General features: G+C 36.2%; 1 protein-coding gene across 2 annotated transcripts; it reads right to left on the reverse strand.

The window, feature by feature from the left end:
• Positions 1-5,526: 5,526 nt before the first annotated feature.
• LOC113308921 (elongation factor P-like) lies at positions 5,527-12,044 on the reverse strand. 2 transcript variants are annotated; one of them, XM_026557372.1, is made up of 14 exons: positions 11,705-12,044; positions 10,934-11,088; positions 10,709-10,764; positions 10,366-10,501; positions 9,784-9,814; positions 9,659-9,672; positions 9,387-9,437; positions 8,589-8,658; positions 8,063-8,129; positions 7,865-7,932; positions 7,024-7,147; positions 6,514-6,553; positions 5,898-5,965; positions 5,527-5,734 (listed from the first exon to the last, which is right to left on the reverse strand). In XM_026557372.1, the coding sequence occupies exons 1-14, from the start codon at positions 11,994-11,996 to the stop codon at positions 5,722-5,724; spliced, it is 1,185 nt and encodes a 394-aa protein (XP_026413157.1). In that variant the 5' UTR covers positions 11,997-12,044; the 3' UTR covers positions 5,527-5,721. The 2 variants fall into 2 exon arrangements, with proteins under 2 accessions (XP_026413157.1, XP_026413158.1); XM_026557373.1 differs by having other exon boundaries at positions 10,934-11,189; positions 11,705-11,837.
• Positions 12,045-18,574: the final 6,530 nt, after the last annotated feature.

Raw genomic sequence — 18,574 nt, forward strand, 5'->3', positions numbered from 1 at the left:
CTGCTGCAGCACCACAGGTAACAGCAGCAGCACCATTTGGGCTTCACAGCAGCACAACAACACCAGAGGTTTGTTCTCAGCCTCACAGCAAGGTCACAGTACCTGGTCACTCAACAAAAATGTCAAGGACAGCAAAGAAAGGCAGTGAACAAGAACTGTAACGCAAGATTGACTGCAAGAATGTAAAGATGACTAATATGCAAATATGATATGCAATCAGGACAGCAAGATGCGATGAGTATGCAATGCAAAGATGAATATGCAGTAATGAATGCAAGTTATGATGAGATAAATGCTTACACTAAATGATTATACTAAATGCAAGATATGCAAGTGAATAGCAGCAAAAGAAAGCAAGGAAAAACAGCAACCACACAATGCCAAGTCCCCGGCAGCGGCGCCAAAAACTTGGTAGGCTTCTAAAAGGTCCTACAAATTATAACCGCAAGTGCACGGTGTCGAGGTGTAGAACAATGCAAATACGGGTCGATCCACAGAGACAAGGTGTGTGTGAGTTGAAGTTTCCTAGATAGTTCTGAGCTAGTGACAGTGAAGCAAAGGGACAAAGGCAATGAGCCTAAGGCAGTGAAGTAAAGAGCCAAAGAAACAAAGTAAAACAGTTGCAGTGAGGCAGTGAGGCAGTGAGGGAAAGAAACAGTGACTTTAGGCTTAATCACTAAGGCTTTTGATTCCACCTCTAACCTATGCTAAGTCAATTTTCAATGCTAACTCATGTTCTTGCCCCTTGTTTAGATATTAGTGAGATTCTAGCCTCAGCTAACTATCTAGATAGCAGTGGAGGTTCGAGCCTGCTGCTTATCAAAGATGTGGTTTTAAGAGAAGGATTTAGGGTCACTAAGTTAAGTCTAGTCCTTGTAGTAATTGGGGCTCTCACACTGCAACTACCCGCAGATAAGTCACTTAGATGATTGAACCTTCCTAAAGGATAATCTAATTACAGCTAAAATGTTCTTCCATAGCACTAACTGTCTGATTAGAGCACAACTAGTCTAAGGTTTGAACAATAAACATTAATCATGAGCTGCAGCACCATCAATCACAGGGTTATCCTAACTACAATGTATGCTTGACATACAATGTGAGAGCAATGTGATGAAATGCTTAAATTATAACTGTCCTACACAGTTTCAGAACACAAGAACATTGTCTACACATTAACCAACTAGCATTAGCATGGAAGCTTCATCTCAACCTTAGCAAGTGATAAATTAAAACATGATGAATATGTGAAAATAAAACTGAATTTGAAAGTGAAGCAAAAACAGAACATGAACAATTGAGGAACTGGCTAGTCCAGTCCTCTTGGTGGTGCACTGGCTAGTCCAGGCATGCCTCAATTCGTCACCCAAGCATTCAATTTATACATGCAAGCTCAAAAAATCAAAAACCCCCAAATCAGTGAAACTAGGGTTTCACCAAATACGAAATTCACTCACCTAACTCTCTGATTTCTTCTTCTCTTTCGTCGACCCATGCTTCCATATCTTCTTCTCTATCTTCCCATACCTTTGATTTCTTCTCTAACTAACCTATATCATCAACCCCTAAAACTAGGGTTTCAGAGAGAAAGAAAGGTCGAGAGGTTGATGTAATAGGTAGGTAGAGTGATGGGTTTGGTTGTTATACGTGGTGGGTATGGTGGTGATTGAGGTGGAGTTGGTGGGGGAGCAAGTGGTAGTGATGGCGACAGTGCAGTGGAGTTGGTGGAGGCGCTGTGAAGAAGAAGAAGGAGGAGACGAAGAAAACCCGATAGAATGAATTAGGTGTTGTTTGTTTTGGGAAAATATGTTAGGGTTCTAAGGTGTGTATCGGGAACATCAAGATTTGATGTCTTGCAAAGCTGAGCCGTGGCATAACATCTTCTGGAACGGATCTAACGGTGATATGGAGACAGATCATGAGCGACCGTTGGATGCAAAAATACAACGAAACTGACGGCTCAAGATCGAGTAAGGTGTTGTGGTGTGAATCGGTTGTAGAAAATTTGATGTACTGGCGATGAAGCGACCGTTGGATTCAGATGAGGATCCAATCTGACGGCTACAGGAGAAGTGGTTGTGAATTTGGGTTTTGGTGTGGGAGATAAGTTGGGCTTGGGGTAATTCCGAGCCCATTTCTTCTTTAAGATCAATTTCCTCCTTGTTGAGCCCATTTCTAACCTTTTGGTCTTGCGCACAACATTCTTCACAACTTCCTTGCGTAATTCTTCTCGGCTTCCACCACTTTTCTGCTCTTTTCGCTTCGTAATTCCATCCAAACTTTATTTAGTACCTAAAAATGCAAAATTAATTAATAAAAATATTTATTCTTGAAAACAAAGAAAATACAGAATATGGGATAAAATGTAGAATTAATGCACAAAAGATGAGTTAATTGCCAAGAAAAATATAAAGAAATATGCACTTTTTAGCACTCATCATCTTGTCACAATGGTCAGTACATATTAGCTACACTCATACTTTCATTGGATTTTAAACATCATAACAGGGATTGCATTCTAAAATACAACTAATTCCATCTAAAACCTTTGCATAATGCTAAGATAACAATTCTTCCTTTCACAACTGTGTCAGTACATATTTACTACACTCATATTTCAGTGGATTTTAAGTATCATAACAGGGATAACATTTGAAAAGATAACTAATTCCATCTAACACCTATGCATAATGCGGCACAAACACAAATCAGGCTAATGTAAATTTCATTTTGGAAAATGGTGCACTTGTCTTTACAACAGAGAGATGAGTCTGTAGTAATCATGGTGTACTGTAATTTACACAATAAGAGAGAATAGACTTACATATCTTGTAGATGTTTTCTTTAGATCTCTTGTTTGTTCATCAAATGCTTGTAAAGTCTAGTAGCACCACCACCTTTTGAGTACAAAATGAACAACACCATCAACACCATTAATGAAACGGGGTAGAAAAATTTAAGTGAAGTCGTGGCGAAGATCTCAAAGATCTAATTTAACAAAACCAAAAATTACCAAAAATCAAAAAATAAACTCAAGATAATCCTCTGAATATGAAATCAAAAACAACAATATTAGAAGCACACCTGTCAGCTAAATCATTGACAAGGACCACTACTCAGTCATTGGTTTAAACTACTCCTGACAGTAATGAAATTTGTACATGTGTATGAAGGCTTCGCCACATATAAAGTTAGGAAGTACGAAGTACATCGTTTATGCAACGATTTTCTCTTGAGTGTAGAGTTTTCAGCAGTGCAACATATATATACATTGTGTCTTTTTAGCAGTGCAGTGTATATATACTGTGACTATCGAATGTAAGCTAAACGAGGTTTAGGATTGTGGAAACATTGGCATTAACATATGCACAAGGTTAAACTAGTACTCCATAACATTAATCTTTCACGAAATAACTACCATTCTAATCAAATTTCTAAATATTGTAATTATGGGCGAACCTGTGTATGAAAGCTTGTCCTATACAAGTTTAGTAAGCATTGAGCTGCTGCTGCTGCACTTTCATATCCATGTAGAAGGCATTTATGCAGGAGCTACAAAGACTATCTCTCCATGCCTGTAAAAAAAGAAAAAAAATGCAACATCAGAAACATCTAAAATCTAAAAATTCAAGTACAGTTGTTATGCATTGTTAAAAAAATCCAGTACAGCTGCTATGTAGTGTATGTTCTACTCTAGTCTCAAACATACTGCGTTGGGTAGTAGTGTGAAGACGGGTATGCAGTAAGAAGAAAAATTACTTCAATAACAAATCCAGTATAGTTGTTATACACTGCTCAAAAATCCAGTACAGTTGTTATGTATTGTATATGTTTTATTCTATAATTTTGAACATACTGCATTGGGTAGTAGTGTGGAGATTACCAGCCTCTGATTTTTCAGTAAACCAAATATACTCACATCAAAAATTAACTCGCATGATGGGTACTATACTCGCATCAAAAATTAACAACAATCTCAGAGCCAAAAGCACAAACATATACAACCAACAGAAACATAGGAATATATCAGAACCGAAACACTTTCAATTCAGTATTTCATATGTACTGCTAGATCATATGAATTAACTGAGTATAACTATGAACACAACAGAATTACAAGCAATTATTTTCAGTATTCCATATATGTACTTCTGATTCGTAAACTAAAAATCAACTGCATGTCAAAAATAACTTATAAACCTATGAATCTAACAGAATAAAAACAACTCCATTCCAGTATTGGATACAAGTACTTCAGGATCAAACAAAAAAAGTAATAAAACAATGAATATAACAAAATTAAACCAGTTTTTTTCTTCAGTATACCGTTTATGTACTGCTGAATCAAATAATCTGTAACAACAAACAATCATGATTTTAACAAAAAAAAAGAAACAAAAAACAAAATTATGGCTATATTACTGAATAATCTAAACAATAACAATTTTTGTTCTCAAATCAACACATCAATTCTTCCTATAACGTTTCAGTGGCCAAAGTGAGATCCATTAATCCACTACCAAACGTAACAGATCATTACATCGAACCAATTCACGGATCAGCAATCAAACATCCAAAATTAGATCTATTTACTAGACTGTAACTAGTAGATCGAATCCAACAAATCACTCAAATTTCAGTAAAAACCAATTAATTGATGATAAAAAGAACTCGAACAGCAAAGAAGAAGATACTAAAAATATCAAAACCCTAAGAAAACAATAAAAAGAAGACTAAATTAAGAATCTCACCATTTTTTAGGGTGTTAGAAATGATCAATCGAAGGAGATACAGAGGAATAAATCTAGGGAACAAAATCTTACGCGGAGAAACTGATTAATCGATCAAAGACCTCGTAAGAGTCTTCATCGCAAGTCGCCAGAGCTCTTCAAATCGAGAGAGACAATAGAGAAAATGAAGAATGATGAATTGGTCTGTAAAGTAGAAAGGTTATTTCTGGTATTTTTAAATTACACATAAATGTTTCCGCACGTGTACAAGACCTGGGATTAAAAAGTTGGGTCCATTTTACTGTTTTCTTTTTATTATGGACCTCTGGCTCTGGTTACAGGGCTTTAGTGGGTGGACCTGCCACTAACCAATACTAGGATATTAGTACCTATAGGTAATTCCTACAAGTTTTAATCACTAATCCAGATTACTAACACTAATACAGAAAGGACAGATTTGTCATTATAAAAAAATTTGGTTAAGGAGATTTCTGATTTTGTTATTTGACATTCTTTTTTGTCCTTATTCAGTATGCCAAGAAAGATTTAGGTATGACTAAAAACAACCTTCATTTTTAAGTACTACCCCTATATATGTAGATGGTTGATGGGCCCATGGGGACACTGAAGTACGAGAGGACATCAATTATTACACCTTGTTTTATAGGTCAACCAAGATAAAACAATCAAAATTATATATCTAAAATGGAATAAACATGATTTTATTGTGATATGATTCAATGTTCCGATGTGAATCGAGTTCAAATTTTTTTGAAGCGAATCACGAATTGGGCGATTTTAGAAACCATGTCCATGAGACTTGGCCATATGGATTAAAATGCCACCTTGGTAAAAAAATTATTAATTAATTTGACATAAAAACAAGTTTATATCACTTTCCAAAATTGTTTAAATTATTTTCAGTAGTGGCCCTTTTATTTGGGGTAGCAATAGAAGCAGCAACAGCTCCAAGACCATCACCTTCAAAACTTCACTCCTTCGCCCTAGAAAGAAATAAGAAACTCATGCTCATGAAATCAAATATGGCCAGGCTTCATAAGGGATAAGACAATAAACCACTGATATACACTTGAAAAGAAATGCAGAAATTACATCAACACAACATCAAATTCAGGGGAAGAAAGTAGATATAATCAGAGTAATCACCTAGTGACATATGAGTCATCGACTGTATTGACAATTATCTGATCACCAACTTCAATGAATGGAGGTGCCTGTGCAATTTGGTGAACACACAAGCAAAACAAAAACGAAATTTCAGATGCATATAGCAGTTTAAAGTTAGTTAACGAACTTGAGTTACAAACAGATTAGCTGGAACTTTAACCTGCAAAGACATAAACTGCAAAAGAAATAACCTTTCCTCTATTTGTATCTTTTATCCTTATTTCTTTCATCCACTTAAAAGGTCAAGATTCAGGAAACAAATGTCGTACAAAATTAATCATTTCTATGTGGCAAATATAGGAATGAAGCCATTACATTTTCAAACTGAAAATGGCTCACTCAACCATTCAAGACCATTGCGTCGTAAATGGGAATGACATAAGCCATTAGTATGATACTAATCCCTCCATGTACACTGACCATTGACCAATAAGGTAGAAATCTCTCCTGGATTTCTTTAAATAGTACCATAATATGTAATCGATCAATTAGAAACAACTCAAGAGAAAAAGAATTCTGCAAATAAGTAACTTGTAATAAAAAGTGCAACGGAAATTTATTTTCTTTTATGCAGTATTTAAGCTTTCAGACTTACTTGCACTGTAAGACCATTTTCCAGCAAAACTCTTCTATACCTGTGCATTTCATTCAATTTAAACAGAAGAAATTCAAATGTCACTAACAGTTCAGAACAGAAATCTAGTGGAACCAAATAATTATGCGGCTAAAAACAATCAAGAGGTTACTACTAACAATCGCTTGATAATATTGAAACCTTTACACTGGTGAATGTGTCTTAATACCTGCCAAACTAATCATGTGGCAGGTCTAATAATTCAGAAAACTTAAGAGCTAACCGAGGGAATTACAGATTTCTAATGTTAAGCATGATAAGCCGTAATCGTTCTATGCATTTAACAGAAAAAGTCTTGAGATGTTAGCATGTCGTTTAAATTCAGACCCCAAATCTAACAATCTTCAATGCTTTACTGCGAGAACCCAACCTCCGATTGGTAGAGTACATCAACCTATTGGTAAGACATCAAAGCTATATAAAGAATATAAAAAATAGACAAAACAGTCCACTGCTAAAGATGAAACATACTGAGGTGTGGCAGTCAGCCCCTTCATATTGCCTTTTGCTTCAGCAACAGTACATGTCACCCGTGGTGGAATAGTAGCAGACATCACTTTACCATCATATAATTGCAAGCTGACTTTCATATCCTCTGTAATCCATAAGATTCATTCTTTCATTAGCAGAGTAGAAATAATGTTGAATATGAAAGTAGGAACTTCGTAAAAAAGTAGTAAATCAAATATCAAAAGCTCGTTCCTGACTAAAACAGGACCCTTATTAGCAGTGAGAGAGCATCACCACAGAATATGACTTCGCGAGGTCAACTTTTAGAGGTATAATTATAAGGTAATCAAGCTTAAAATAATAGAAGTAGCATTTTCAGATAGTTTTACTTAATAGAAAAAGGAAGAAGAAATATACAGAAAGAAGAGGCGGTCATAGGAACCAAAACCAATTAAGAAAATTTTTTTGTACAGTACATCCATTTGTTGTTAACATAAATGTGATCTGGGGGACCCAAACTTGGTGGCTAGACGATCACGTTTGGCTAGGTTTGATGGGGAAGAAGAAGGAAAAAGAAGACATTTACTTGAATACATGTCATCACGGAGAAATTAGATTTTTGGTTTATTAGTTGGAGAATAAGATTTTTAATGGAAAATAGCTGAGCGATTCCATGAGGCTAGGTAAGTCTTGAAAATGTTTTATACTCATCAGTTTAGGTTATTCACGACAGAGTTCTGTCATACGGACTCAGACAACTAATCCAAGGTGTTTCCAGAAATACATAAATCTGCTGTTGTTCAAGTATCATTCAAACATAAATAAAGATTGTTAGTCATTCGCCCAGAGTATAACTAATCACCTTTTAGGTATGCAGAAGCCTTGCCAAACAAGTCCTTTGTTACCTCCATTTGTTCATATGTTTCGGGCCTGTTAAGAAGCAAAGAGAAAGCCACTGTAAACTTCATTCAGGTAAATAGTAAAGTGGCAGAAGAAAAGCAAGGAAAAAAGTTAAAGTTTAATATGATAGATGTAGAGATACTGAAGCAACCACACTCACTCCATTAGTGTTACTGACTCGCCTATGGTGTACAAATAGGTGAAAGATTTCTCTTCGACAAAAACTCCTGTAGATATTAGAATCAAAATCAGTTTTCATTAGAGGGAAAGATTTTCATCACTGCCGCCAACAAGATACAGGCAGAACTAAGTGAAACAACACTCGCATTAAAATATATATTGGTATAAGTTCAACTCATCCTCCACCAATAATAAAAACTTGACCAAGATCCATATATCTTTTGGCTCACCCTACATAAACTAACATGAGGAGATATAGTTAAAGATTTTGGCAACTTTTGGCTGCTCTGGTGCCAAATGCTAATGTCTAGGGTCAATTTCGTTCTCTCCAAAACTAAAGTAGCAAAGAAAAAACAATATCTGAAGCATACAAATAAGGCAGCTGGGTGGACTTTAGCTGAAATGATGTCTGCCGATAAGAAACACCACTTACAACTACAGTGAAGGGGGGTTACATGTGACCATAAAGGAAACTATCTTGGAAATTATTTGTAGTCTAAACATACTTTCCATTGCCTCATCGGTGTGAAATCTTTCGGTCACTTTGTTTCCACTGTCAACATCACGTAACTCCACCTGTGACAACCCAAAAATAGCTTGCAATATACTCAAAAAGAGAAGTGAGGAATTCTGTTAACCTCAATTCAGAAAGTAGAATGCAGGGGAGATCACATTCTCAAAAAGAAATGACCGCTGGTCAGTAATGGTCATACACTACAAATATAGCATCTAGCCACGTAGCAAATTAATTATTAGAATTTCTTGTCAACATCCAACTACCAGACTTCAATAATACCTTCACTAGAAGTGATCTATAACCTATAAAATGAACCTTCATCACTCTATCATGCCTCTCCGTGCTCCATTGAAATAGGGAAACCAAATCCTATTTCAAGACGTACCATGTTCAAGCTAAAGGTATATAAAGAAAAGGAAAATCCCTGAATGTACTAGGACTAGGATTAGAGGAGCAGTGTTATTCCAGTATACCTCAAATAAGACCTCATAGCAAAACGTTAAGTACAGTATAATTTTAAATTCTGAATAATTGTAGTGGACCTTAGGCACAAAGTTTATCATCAAATAGATTATACGGCTTCTTTCATGCATATTGGACCATGCAGGTTATAGCAAAAGGAAGCTTGTACAACTGACAGGTATAACATTTAGTATCATAGGTTTAATACTTAAGTTCTCTGGAATGTCATAGGCTTGAGACGACTCGGGGTTTCTACAGCTTTATGGTAACCATGTCGTATAACATATATTCTTCTGAAATTCAAAATTTGTATTCCGTAATATACCTGTATTATTGCTCCTCCTCTTCCCTGCTGTGTGTGTTGTGCTTTAAGAACCTAAAAGAAAATAGTGAATACCACATAAAGCTTGGAAACACTTCTAACACGAGAAATTAAGGTACTTCCTTATCATACAACTAATATTTGTCTATCTCTTCGGTAAACCAAACTTGCAACATCAACAAGATTAGTTTCTACTCTTTATTCTTTGTTTTTTTAATTTGTGAAATTCCTCGAAATAAATAAATAAATCCTACAATAATGGTAAAGTACCTTACCTGATAAATACGTCCTGAAGTAATGCAGCTCCCCAATTATTACATAATAAATAAAAGATATGTCAGTGATTATGCAGCTAAAAGAATAAAAGTATTATCTTAATGGGCGTGAATCAAAATGCTACCTTTCCTTTGGATGACATTCCCGCTTCTGACCTGAAACAAACAGCTTGATATATCAGTACATATAACATATTACAATTAAACTATTAGTTACTTGAAAGAAAAGTGTACAGTTGCCGGTTGAGACTTGAGAAGCATGTAAGAGAAATTTAAGGTTTTAAAAATAAATTTGAACTCAATAATTATAAACCCAAACCAGGAAATTAACAAGCAGTTAAATATAATACCGCCATGTGAGTTTATTTCAACACATTACAAAATGTAATTTATGTCGTGTATTTGTAAATGAGCTAAAATTCAGCTGTGGTCAGAACGACCAATGAATGGAACCCTAACTCCGAACGTAGACCACCAATTTAGACTGCATTGAAAACGTATACATTAAATTTCAAAGAAAATGAACTTGGAAAACAAAGCAGGTAATCAAATCAAATCAGTCTCATCCTTGATCAATGATAAACCAGTCGAAGATTTTGAGCAATGGTGAGATCTTCTTCCGGTGCTCTTACAAAGACAACAGATTTTAAACGTTAAAAAGATGAACACGAAGTTTGATAAAGAAGAATGGGGTGAGCGAGACATACATCAGTGCCTAAAACTTTAACTCCACGGTGTTGGGAAGCGGACCATGGTTTATCAAAGGTGCCACGCGAAAGCGAACTATTATTAGGTGAGATGGTCTGGTAATTTTGTAGTGATGCCGTGAGAGTTGTGATGCTTCTGAAATAAGAACAATGAGATGAGGAAGAAGACTTGTTAGTAAAGCTCTCTCTCTCTCTCTCTCTCTCTCTCTCCATATATGTCATACATGGTACTTATATAAGCTAATTGAGTATTAATTACACAAACCATAGTAGTTGTATTACCAACTCTGCAAAACAAGGCTAATTCGGAATTAAATAGACAAGATAGAGCTTCAAATCTAACCTGTAAAAAGGTCCTTTGTAAACTGAATTTCCCAGTAAACCAAGTTCTTTTATGTTCTGTAAGATACAACATATGAATCAAACAAATGAGTTTTCGTATTCTAATGCTTTATTAAAAAAATGATAACAGTGAAAGGAAATGTTAAGCTATCTAAATTTTTCAAGTTTAGTGATCTTTATTTACAGGGGTAAGATGAGAATTAATACAAACTGGATAAAAGTTTACCAGATAATGAGGAATCTTAGTTTGCTGGTGTTTGTCTTCGGACTTTAAAACTTCTGTTGATCTTTCTAAATCTTGAAGAGCTGCACGGTATCTTCGTCTGAAGATATTAGTCAAACTCCCTTTCATCCTCATTCTCAATCTCTCCGTCTCAATAGCTATTAAGTATTACAGGGGGGTGAGCACGTAAGTGAGCTTACAGTTACTTATACTTATTGGCTCTGTTTAAAGACTATGGCAGAGTACATTCAACTCAGCGCTGCACAGTCCAAGTCTAACGATGAGAGTATATCCAAAGACAATTAATGGTGTTTTTGTGTTCAACAAAAATGTAAGGCATACAAATGGCGAAGTAGAACTATGTTTAGTCATAACAAAGTGCATACTCAGTTTAACATTAAATGTGGTCAGTTTTACTCCAAAAGATGTCATGAGAAGATAATAAAGTCGAACTCACAGCTTGTTTAACAAATCTACAAACGATTCTGTTGCCAAGTATAAGAAACGACATTTGTTTCGGGAATTCAGTCATTCACATAATTTTACTATTATAGTTCTACGAAACTATTGTTTGTGTGAACTTTCATCAAACAACTTATATGCAATACCAAAAGCTTTAGTTTTAACATGATAAATCCAAAAGATGCTAATGTATAGTTAGGTTTTCACAGCAACAATATTTTAGATGCATATGTACAGTCACCTTGGAAGCTTTTGAACCAAAAATCAAATGAATTGAGAAGAAATTGAGTCAGTGGTTAGAGTAACAATTACCCGAGATCACAGATTTTGACAACGAAGTTTTACGGAGATACCAGTGAGTCAGAGATGGCCGAGCAGCGGTTTGCACGGCAATGGAAATGGAGTAGAGTCCGTATAAAAATGTTAGACACGGTATCAAGGATGACCGGAGATTCTTAGTTTTAGTTTCAATGGCTGCCTTACGGCACGGAGGTTTCTTTTTCAGTAATCTTCTATTTTTACGACGGTTAAAGCAAAGTTTTGGAGCAAGAACTATGGTGCTTACTTCCTTCCCTGTCCAACCACTATGGCTTATTTTTGCCATGGCCGGTTAATGCACTCAGCTCAAAAGAAGTCGATTTTTGTATATACAAAAAAGAGGGCGGATTCAGTTACACTTTTTGAAGCTCACATTTGGGGATATGCTTCTCCTTTGAAGTTTTATATTCCTGCCATAAATGAGATATACCAGTCCTCACTATCTACCAATCATAATTTCGACTTTTATGTTATTCATTTCAGAATATGCTTATTTTACGGGAATAAAAGTGTGAGTGGATCTGCCCTCAAAAAAAATGATCAATGAGTAGGCTCTTTTCTCATCCGTAGATGATCTTCCACTAGCTTTAAATCAATTTGAGGAGATACACTCAGGGTAATTTTCTTATTCATACAGATTGTTAGAGCATTACTCGGTCGAACTCACAAGTATTGCTATCTCAAGCTTGTTATCAAACTTAGTTGTCAAAACTATATCTTGATTTCTAGTTTACAATTAGTTAAGTCTCGGACTAGGATAAAAATGTAGTTGAGAAACAGGGGATCACGACATTCACCTTTGAGTTCTATCGTTTGAAGGTGAAGATCAACCGAAGCTTTTGGTGAACTTCATCAACAAAAGGTAAGTGAAGACTGAACCACATATATCTCAAGTTATATTCACTTTTATATCATTGAGACGATCGCATAACTAATTAGATTATTATGCATAGACAACAATTTCATGTCAAGTTTATCTTGGTAATTAGCCCTCGAAATATAACGACTAAGCTTAATGAACATTTGTTCATACTTGATGAATTTCGGTTAAGGACAATTTATTATTCGGAATTAAAATCAAGATTCAAGTTTTATCATTCGAAAATAGCCCGGAACAGTGATATGTGTCATTGATATTATTCGGGAATGTTTCATAGTCGATTTAGAGAGAAATATAGAATTACTATAGATTCAGATAGTATAGAAGTGTAGTTGAGAAGTGGACATCACGACAGTCATCATTGCGTTTTACCGTCTGGAGGCGAAGATCTGTTAAGTGCATATTTTGCACATATTTAGTGTCAAATCCATGCTAGCAAGTGCTATTTTCTTGTAAATTATTTGTACATTATGTTTGTTTTGTCTTATTTATGTTTTATTAGGTGAATCATCCAAAATAAGAGAATTGACACTTAATTGTGCAAAGAAAAAAGTTAGTTGCAAGTGGAGAAGGACCAAAGACCAAGTGGAACTCATCCAAATCGAGGAGTAATTGTTATCATCTTAAAGAGGACGAAAAGACGAAGTCAACAACGAAAGAATGAAGTCCATTCGACGTCGTATGAAGAATCTAGAAGCATTTGAAGCACGCCGAAATTGTCGAAAAGTATAGAACCTACAGAATTGTTAAATGCACCCGCTTAAATTACTCAGGGCAGCCTCTTAGTGATTGATAAAAGCTAGCACTATGGTGCACTCCATCTCTTCCCTATCCCTCATATGTAGGGAAGGGATAACACAAGGAAGCCAACTTCACTATGGTGCCCTCCTATCCCTTCCCTACATGATACGGCTACTCAGTAGCCGTATCATAGGTTTAAGTCACCAGACTCTCGCTCGAATTTCCCACTTCTTCTGCTTCTCTAGTTATTTCATCCTCTCAAAACCCTTTCAAACCCCTCTTACCCCCTTTCGATTTTCATATTGATTCATTGCGATTCGATGGCTTAAATTAAAAAGGTTTGATCGTTACTCCAAGGTGAAACAAATTCATTCTTCAATTTCGAATTTCATCCAAAAAATCATCTAAGGTGAGTGAATCTAATGTTAGGGTTTCAAATTAATTTGATTTTGATTTTGATGAAATTGTAGACATTAGGTTGGTTAGGTATGTAGTATGCAATTCAATGATGTAATTAAAACATATATTTAGTGAAAAATCCATGATTAATTGTTGTGTTTCTTGATTTCATGAAATGTTTGTAAACTAGCATATCAATGTAGAACATTGATTGACTTGTATTTATGTATGTGATGAGTGCCAAATATTGTATATATTTGCACCTTTTTGTTGACATTTAACTCATCATTTGTGCACTAACGCTCCATTTTATCCCATATTCTGTGTTTTCGTTGTTTTCAAGAATAAATACTTTTCTCAATTAATTTTGCATTTTTAGGTACTAAATAAAGCTTGGTTAACTCACGGAGCGAAAAGAGCAAAGAAACGACAAAGACTCCCGCAGAAAGGAAGCGAAGATTGATGTTTGCAAGAGCCGGATCAATTAAAAGTGGGCTTGAAGAGGAAGAATTGTCCTTAAAGAAGATATGGGCTTGGCATACCCAAGGCCCAAAACCCTTACCCAAATCCATTTCCAATATCCATACCTATTTTCATGAGAGCCGTCAGATTGGATCCATCACATCATCCAACGTTCGCCTCATCACCGAGCATCAAATCTTGAAGCTCCTGTCAAACATCATAGTACCTAACTCCAATCTAAGCCGTCAGAATTGTTGTAACACGCATCCAATTGTTGCTGCAAGCTTGTTCCATCTTAGCCGTTCGATTCAATCCAGATGTGATCATCCAACGTATCATCTTCGCTGGACATTGAATTTCCTACACCCGCTCAACACCCTAGCACCAAATATCTTCTCCCAAAACCATCGACTTCTCCTCTTCTTCCCAAATTTCTCCTTCTTCCCCGACCAACTGACCTGCAACTCCTTCACCACCATATCCTGCCACCACCAGACCCCGATGTTCACTGCCACCATCTCCATCAAACCATTCCAAACATCTACACCATCTCCCTAGCCTAGTTCTTTTACTCATCTCACAACCACTGAACCCTAGGTTTGGGGTGAATAAAACAACTCGAGTTAGGGAACAATTAGAGCATCATAAGAGACAATTGGAGCAGGAGGAGTAGCAGAGAAGGAAGACAAAACATGGGTCGAGGGGGAGACAACAAAAGCAGAGACGGGTGAGCTTTAATTTTAATTTTCAATGTAAACCCTAATTTGGGAATTTTGGGGGAAACTGTTAAGAACCCTAATTTTGGGTATAAATAGAAGATGGTATTGTGTGTGTGGGGGTATGCCCGGATTAGCCGGTGCACCAAGCAGTAGTTCATGTTTGATTTCATCATCTTCATCATGTTCTAAATTCACCTGCTAGGGTTTAAATGAAGCCCTAGTTTGCTACTAGTTATTCCTGTTAATGGCAGTAACCTTGTTGTACTTAATTGTTTTAGAATAAAATTCAATCTTAGGACTTCAGTACTTTACTTTCACAGTGGATGCCATGTATCCATTGTAGTTAGAATAATATTGTGTTGAAGAACTACAACTCATACTTAATCCCATATATTGATCTTTTGATTAGCTGTTCCCTGAAAAGACAGTTAATGCTTAGGATAAATACCTTAGTTGTGATTGAATCATTCATATCAAGGTGACCTTAGATATACAGAGGATTGACATCCCTTTTGTTATCAGATATGAGGACAAGGTTAGTGTTATGAGAAGAATAACTAGTGTAAGTTAGTGGTGGACTCAAAGGCCCTAATACCATTCTCATCATTTGCTCTATTTACTTTCTTTGCATATTACTTTACTGCTTCTGTTACTATCAATCATCTTCGTCGTATCGACATCAAAACAACCCCCATTTTGGTTACTCTTTCTTGTTTAGAATCAGTTTAAGTGAGACCATAGTTTCAGCTTTACACCCTCCTTGTCCCTGAGGACAAACCCATTCTTACCTCACTCACTACAACTGACCCTGTATACTTGCAGGTCTAAGTTGTAGGTTCTTTTAAAACCACACCAAGTTTTTGGCGCCGCTGCCGGGGAGTCAGTAGCGGTGTGATTGTTTCTTTTCTTCCACTTTCCTGATTTTTAATATACTGCTTGTATATATGTGTTAGATTTTTGGTTTTTCTGTTGTTAATAGTGTTAGATGTAACTAGTTTATTTGATCTTCCATTTTGTAATAGTTTAATAACATCATCATTCCACTTCATCTTAGCTGTAGTTTATCTGCCATTTTGTAGTTGTTAACTTAGCATCACTGCATTTTCATTTTCACTGCACTTTCATTTTCCCTGCATTCCACTTCATCTTGGCTTACTGTTTGTATATATATGTTAGCTTAGCCTGCCATGTGTTAGATTAGTCTGCCATGTAACATAGTCTGCCTCATTTGCATACTTAGCAAACAGTAACCTTGTGTATATATGTGTTAGCTTTCTCTTTGTTCTGTCACCTGCACACCTGCAAAGCATCACTGCATCTGTGGCTTTGCTCATCATCTGTGGCTTTGCTCATTATCTGTGGCTTTGCTCATTTCGTCATTGTCTGTAGCTTTGCCCTGCCCTGTAACTGCCTGCTTCCCAGTCTTGGCCTTGCCACAACTGCATCTGTTACTGCATTTGCTTGGAGTACTTGAGCATTAAGTCTGCATATTGACCATTGGGTCATTTTTGGTTCTATAACAAGTGCAACTGTGAAGTTTAACATACTGTGAATGCTTGAATGTGTTGTTGTCATCTTGAATGCCTGAAATATGTTACTGTGAATGTGGTGTGGTGCTGTCAACTATGAAATTTGCTGAAATTTAATGCTGTGAATGCCTGAGTTGTATGCTGAGTTAGCAGTGTCATCTTGAATGCATGAAATTTGCTGCTGTGGGCTGTGAGCTAGCTTACTGCCACTGAAGAGGTGATCCTGCTGCTGTTGGAGTTGAAAGATTGAACAAGGCCCAACTGGGCTGTGCAACAAAAGAAAAGGGGATAAAAGCCCAACTGGGCTTCCCTCCAAAAACAAGTAAGCCTGAACCCGTTAGCAAAGCCCAACTGGGCCTTCTTTATTGTCTGTTGGGTTTATATTTTTTCTGGGCTTGTAATATTATTTTAAACCCTACATTGGGCTTGTGTTTTTGGACTTTTGGGCTTGTAATTTTAATTGGACTGTGGGCTTATAACTTTGAACATTAACCGGGCCTTGTACTCAAGACAGCAACTTTGGAACTTTGAGAACAGTGGGCTTAAAATCTTTGAAAATCTATCAAGTTTTCCACTTTCAAAAACTCCTGTTGGGATCCTCACTTTCCAAATAACCTGTTGGGCCTCCTGAAGACTACTGGGCTATGCTTTGGGACCTGTTAAAATACCAACTGGGCCTGTTCAAAACTTTCTTTTGGGCTGCACAATTCTCCCACCAATGTGGGCTTGCTCCTAACAACAAAACCAAATTTTTCTCCCAACTCAAAACCAAATTCTTGCTCCACCAATGTGGGCTTGCTCCCAATTTTAAAACCAAAGTTTTTCTCCCAATATTAAAAACCAAATTTTTCTTTTTATCTCCCAATTAAAACCAAAAGTTTTCTCCCATTCAAAAACCAAAAATTTTCTCCCTCTTTTTAACCAAAAATCCCAAATAGGCTTTACCTTTAAAGCCTAAAAACCAAATTTTTGAAACCTATAACTGAAAAGTGTGGGCCTTATTTCTCTTTTTGAATTGTGTGATTGTTTGATAAACATAACATGTCTGGATTTTGGTCTGCCACTGGGAATAAATCTATTAGAGAAGCTTACGGTCAAGATTCACCTTATGAGCCTCCCACAGACCATGATGTCAATAGTTATAGGGATTATTATTATGGACCTTCTGTAGGTCATGAATCTCAATATGCAAACCCTAATGACTATTCACACATGTATCATCCACCATTGAGTGAAAATGAACATCTAGACAATATCCAACTCACACATTCGTCACTTGTGAATCAGTTAGAGGCTCGGATCACTGCTTTAGAAATGCAAACACATGAGAAATCTGTAGCATCTAGTTCACATAGACGACCTGAAATCTATGCATGTACCTTATGTGGTGGTTTAGATCACCCGGATAAATATTGCTATATTTTGTATGATTATAGGCAATTTAGAGAATCCCATGAAAATCCAAATTATGAAATGCCCACAAATTGTGAGGCTGATAGTCATTGGGACCATAATCAATCCTTTGAGGGTTGCGATCAATCTTTTATAAACCCTAATGACCATGCACACATGTACCATTCACCACAATTTGAACATGAAGAATTTTGTACTCCCATGAATTTAGACTCCACCACAAAAGCTTTCAGACTCAGTGAGCAAAACTTTGCTAGATCTACATCACGAATTCAGGCATATTTAGATCATATTTTGCTTCACATACAAAAGGAGGAAATTCATGAGGAAATGTATGTTGTCCCTAATGAATTGTCTAGTCCCATTCATGTAAATGATGTTGAATATGAACCTAATTTAGAGGAACATGAATCGACTAATGACACCATCACTGTTAATGAGGACCAATATGCATGTTACCATGATGATGATTATGAAGATTATGATGATAATGATGTTATGTTAGAAGAACATGAAAATATTGTGGAACCTTTTAGTTCAATAACATATGGCTTCTCGCCCTCGACCTTCATGAATGTTGTTTCTTCTAATACTCATAGCAAATCATATGATTTTGATATTGATATGGTACTCGTACAATTGTTCTTCGAAGATGAGCATGACATAGGAATAGTTGAATCTTCTGTGGACACTAATGTTAATATGCATGAAAACAAATTTG

This window comes from Papaver somniferum, chromosome 9, assembly GCF_003573695.1.
Source record: "Papaver somniferum cultivar HN1 chromosome 9, ASM357369v1, whole genome shotgun sequence".
NCBI classification, from domain to species: domain Eukaryota; kingdom Viridiplantae; phylum Streptophyta; class Magnoliopsida; order Ranunculales; family Papaveraceae; genus Papaver; species Papaver somniferum.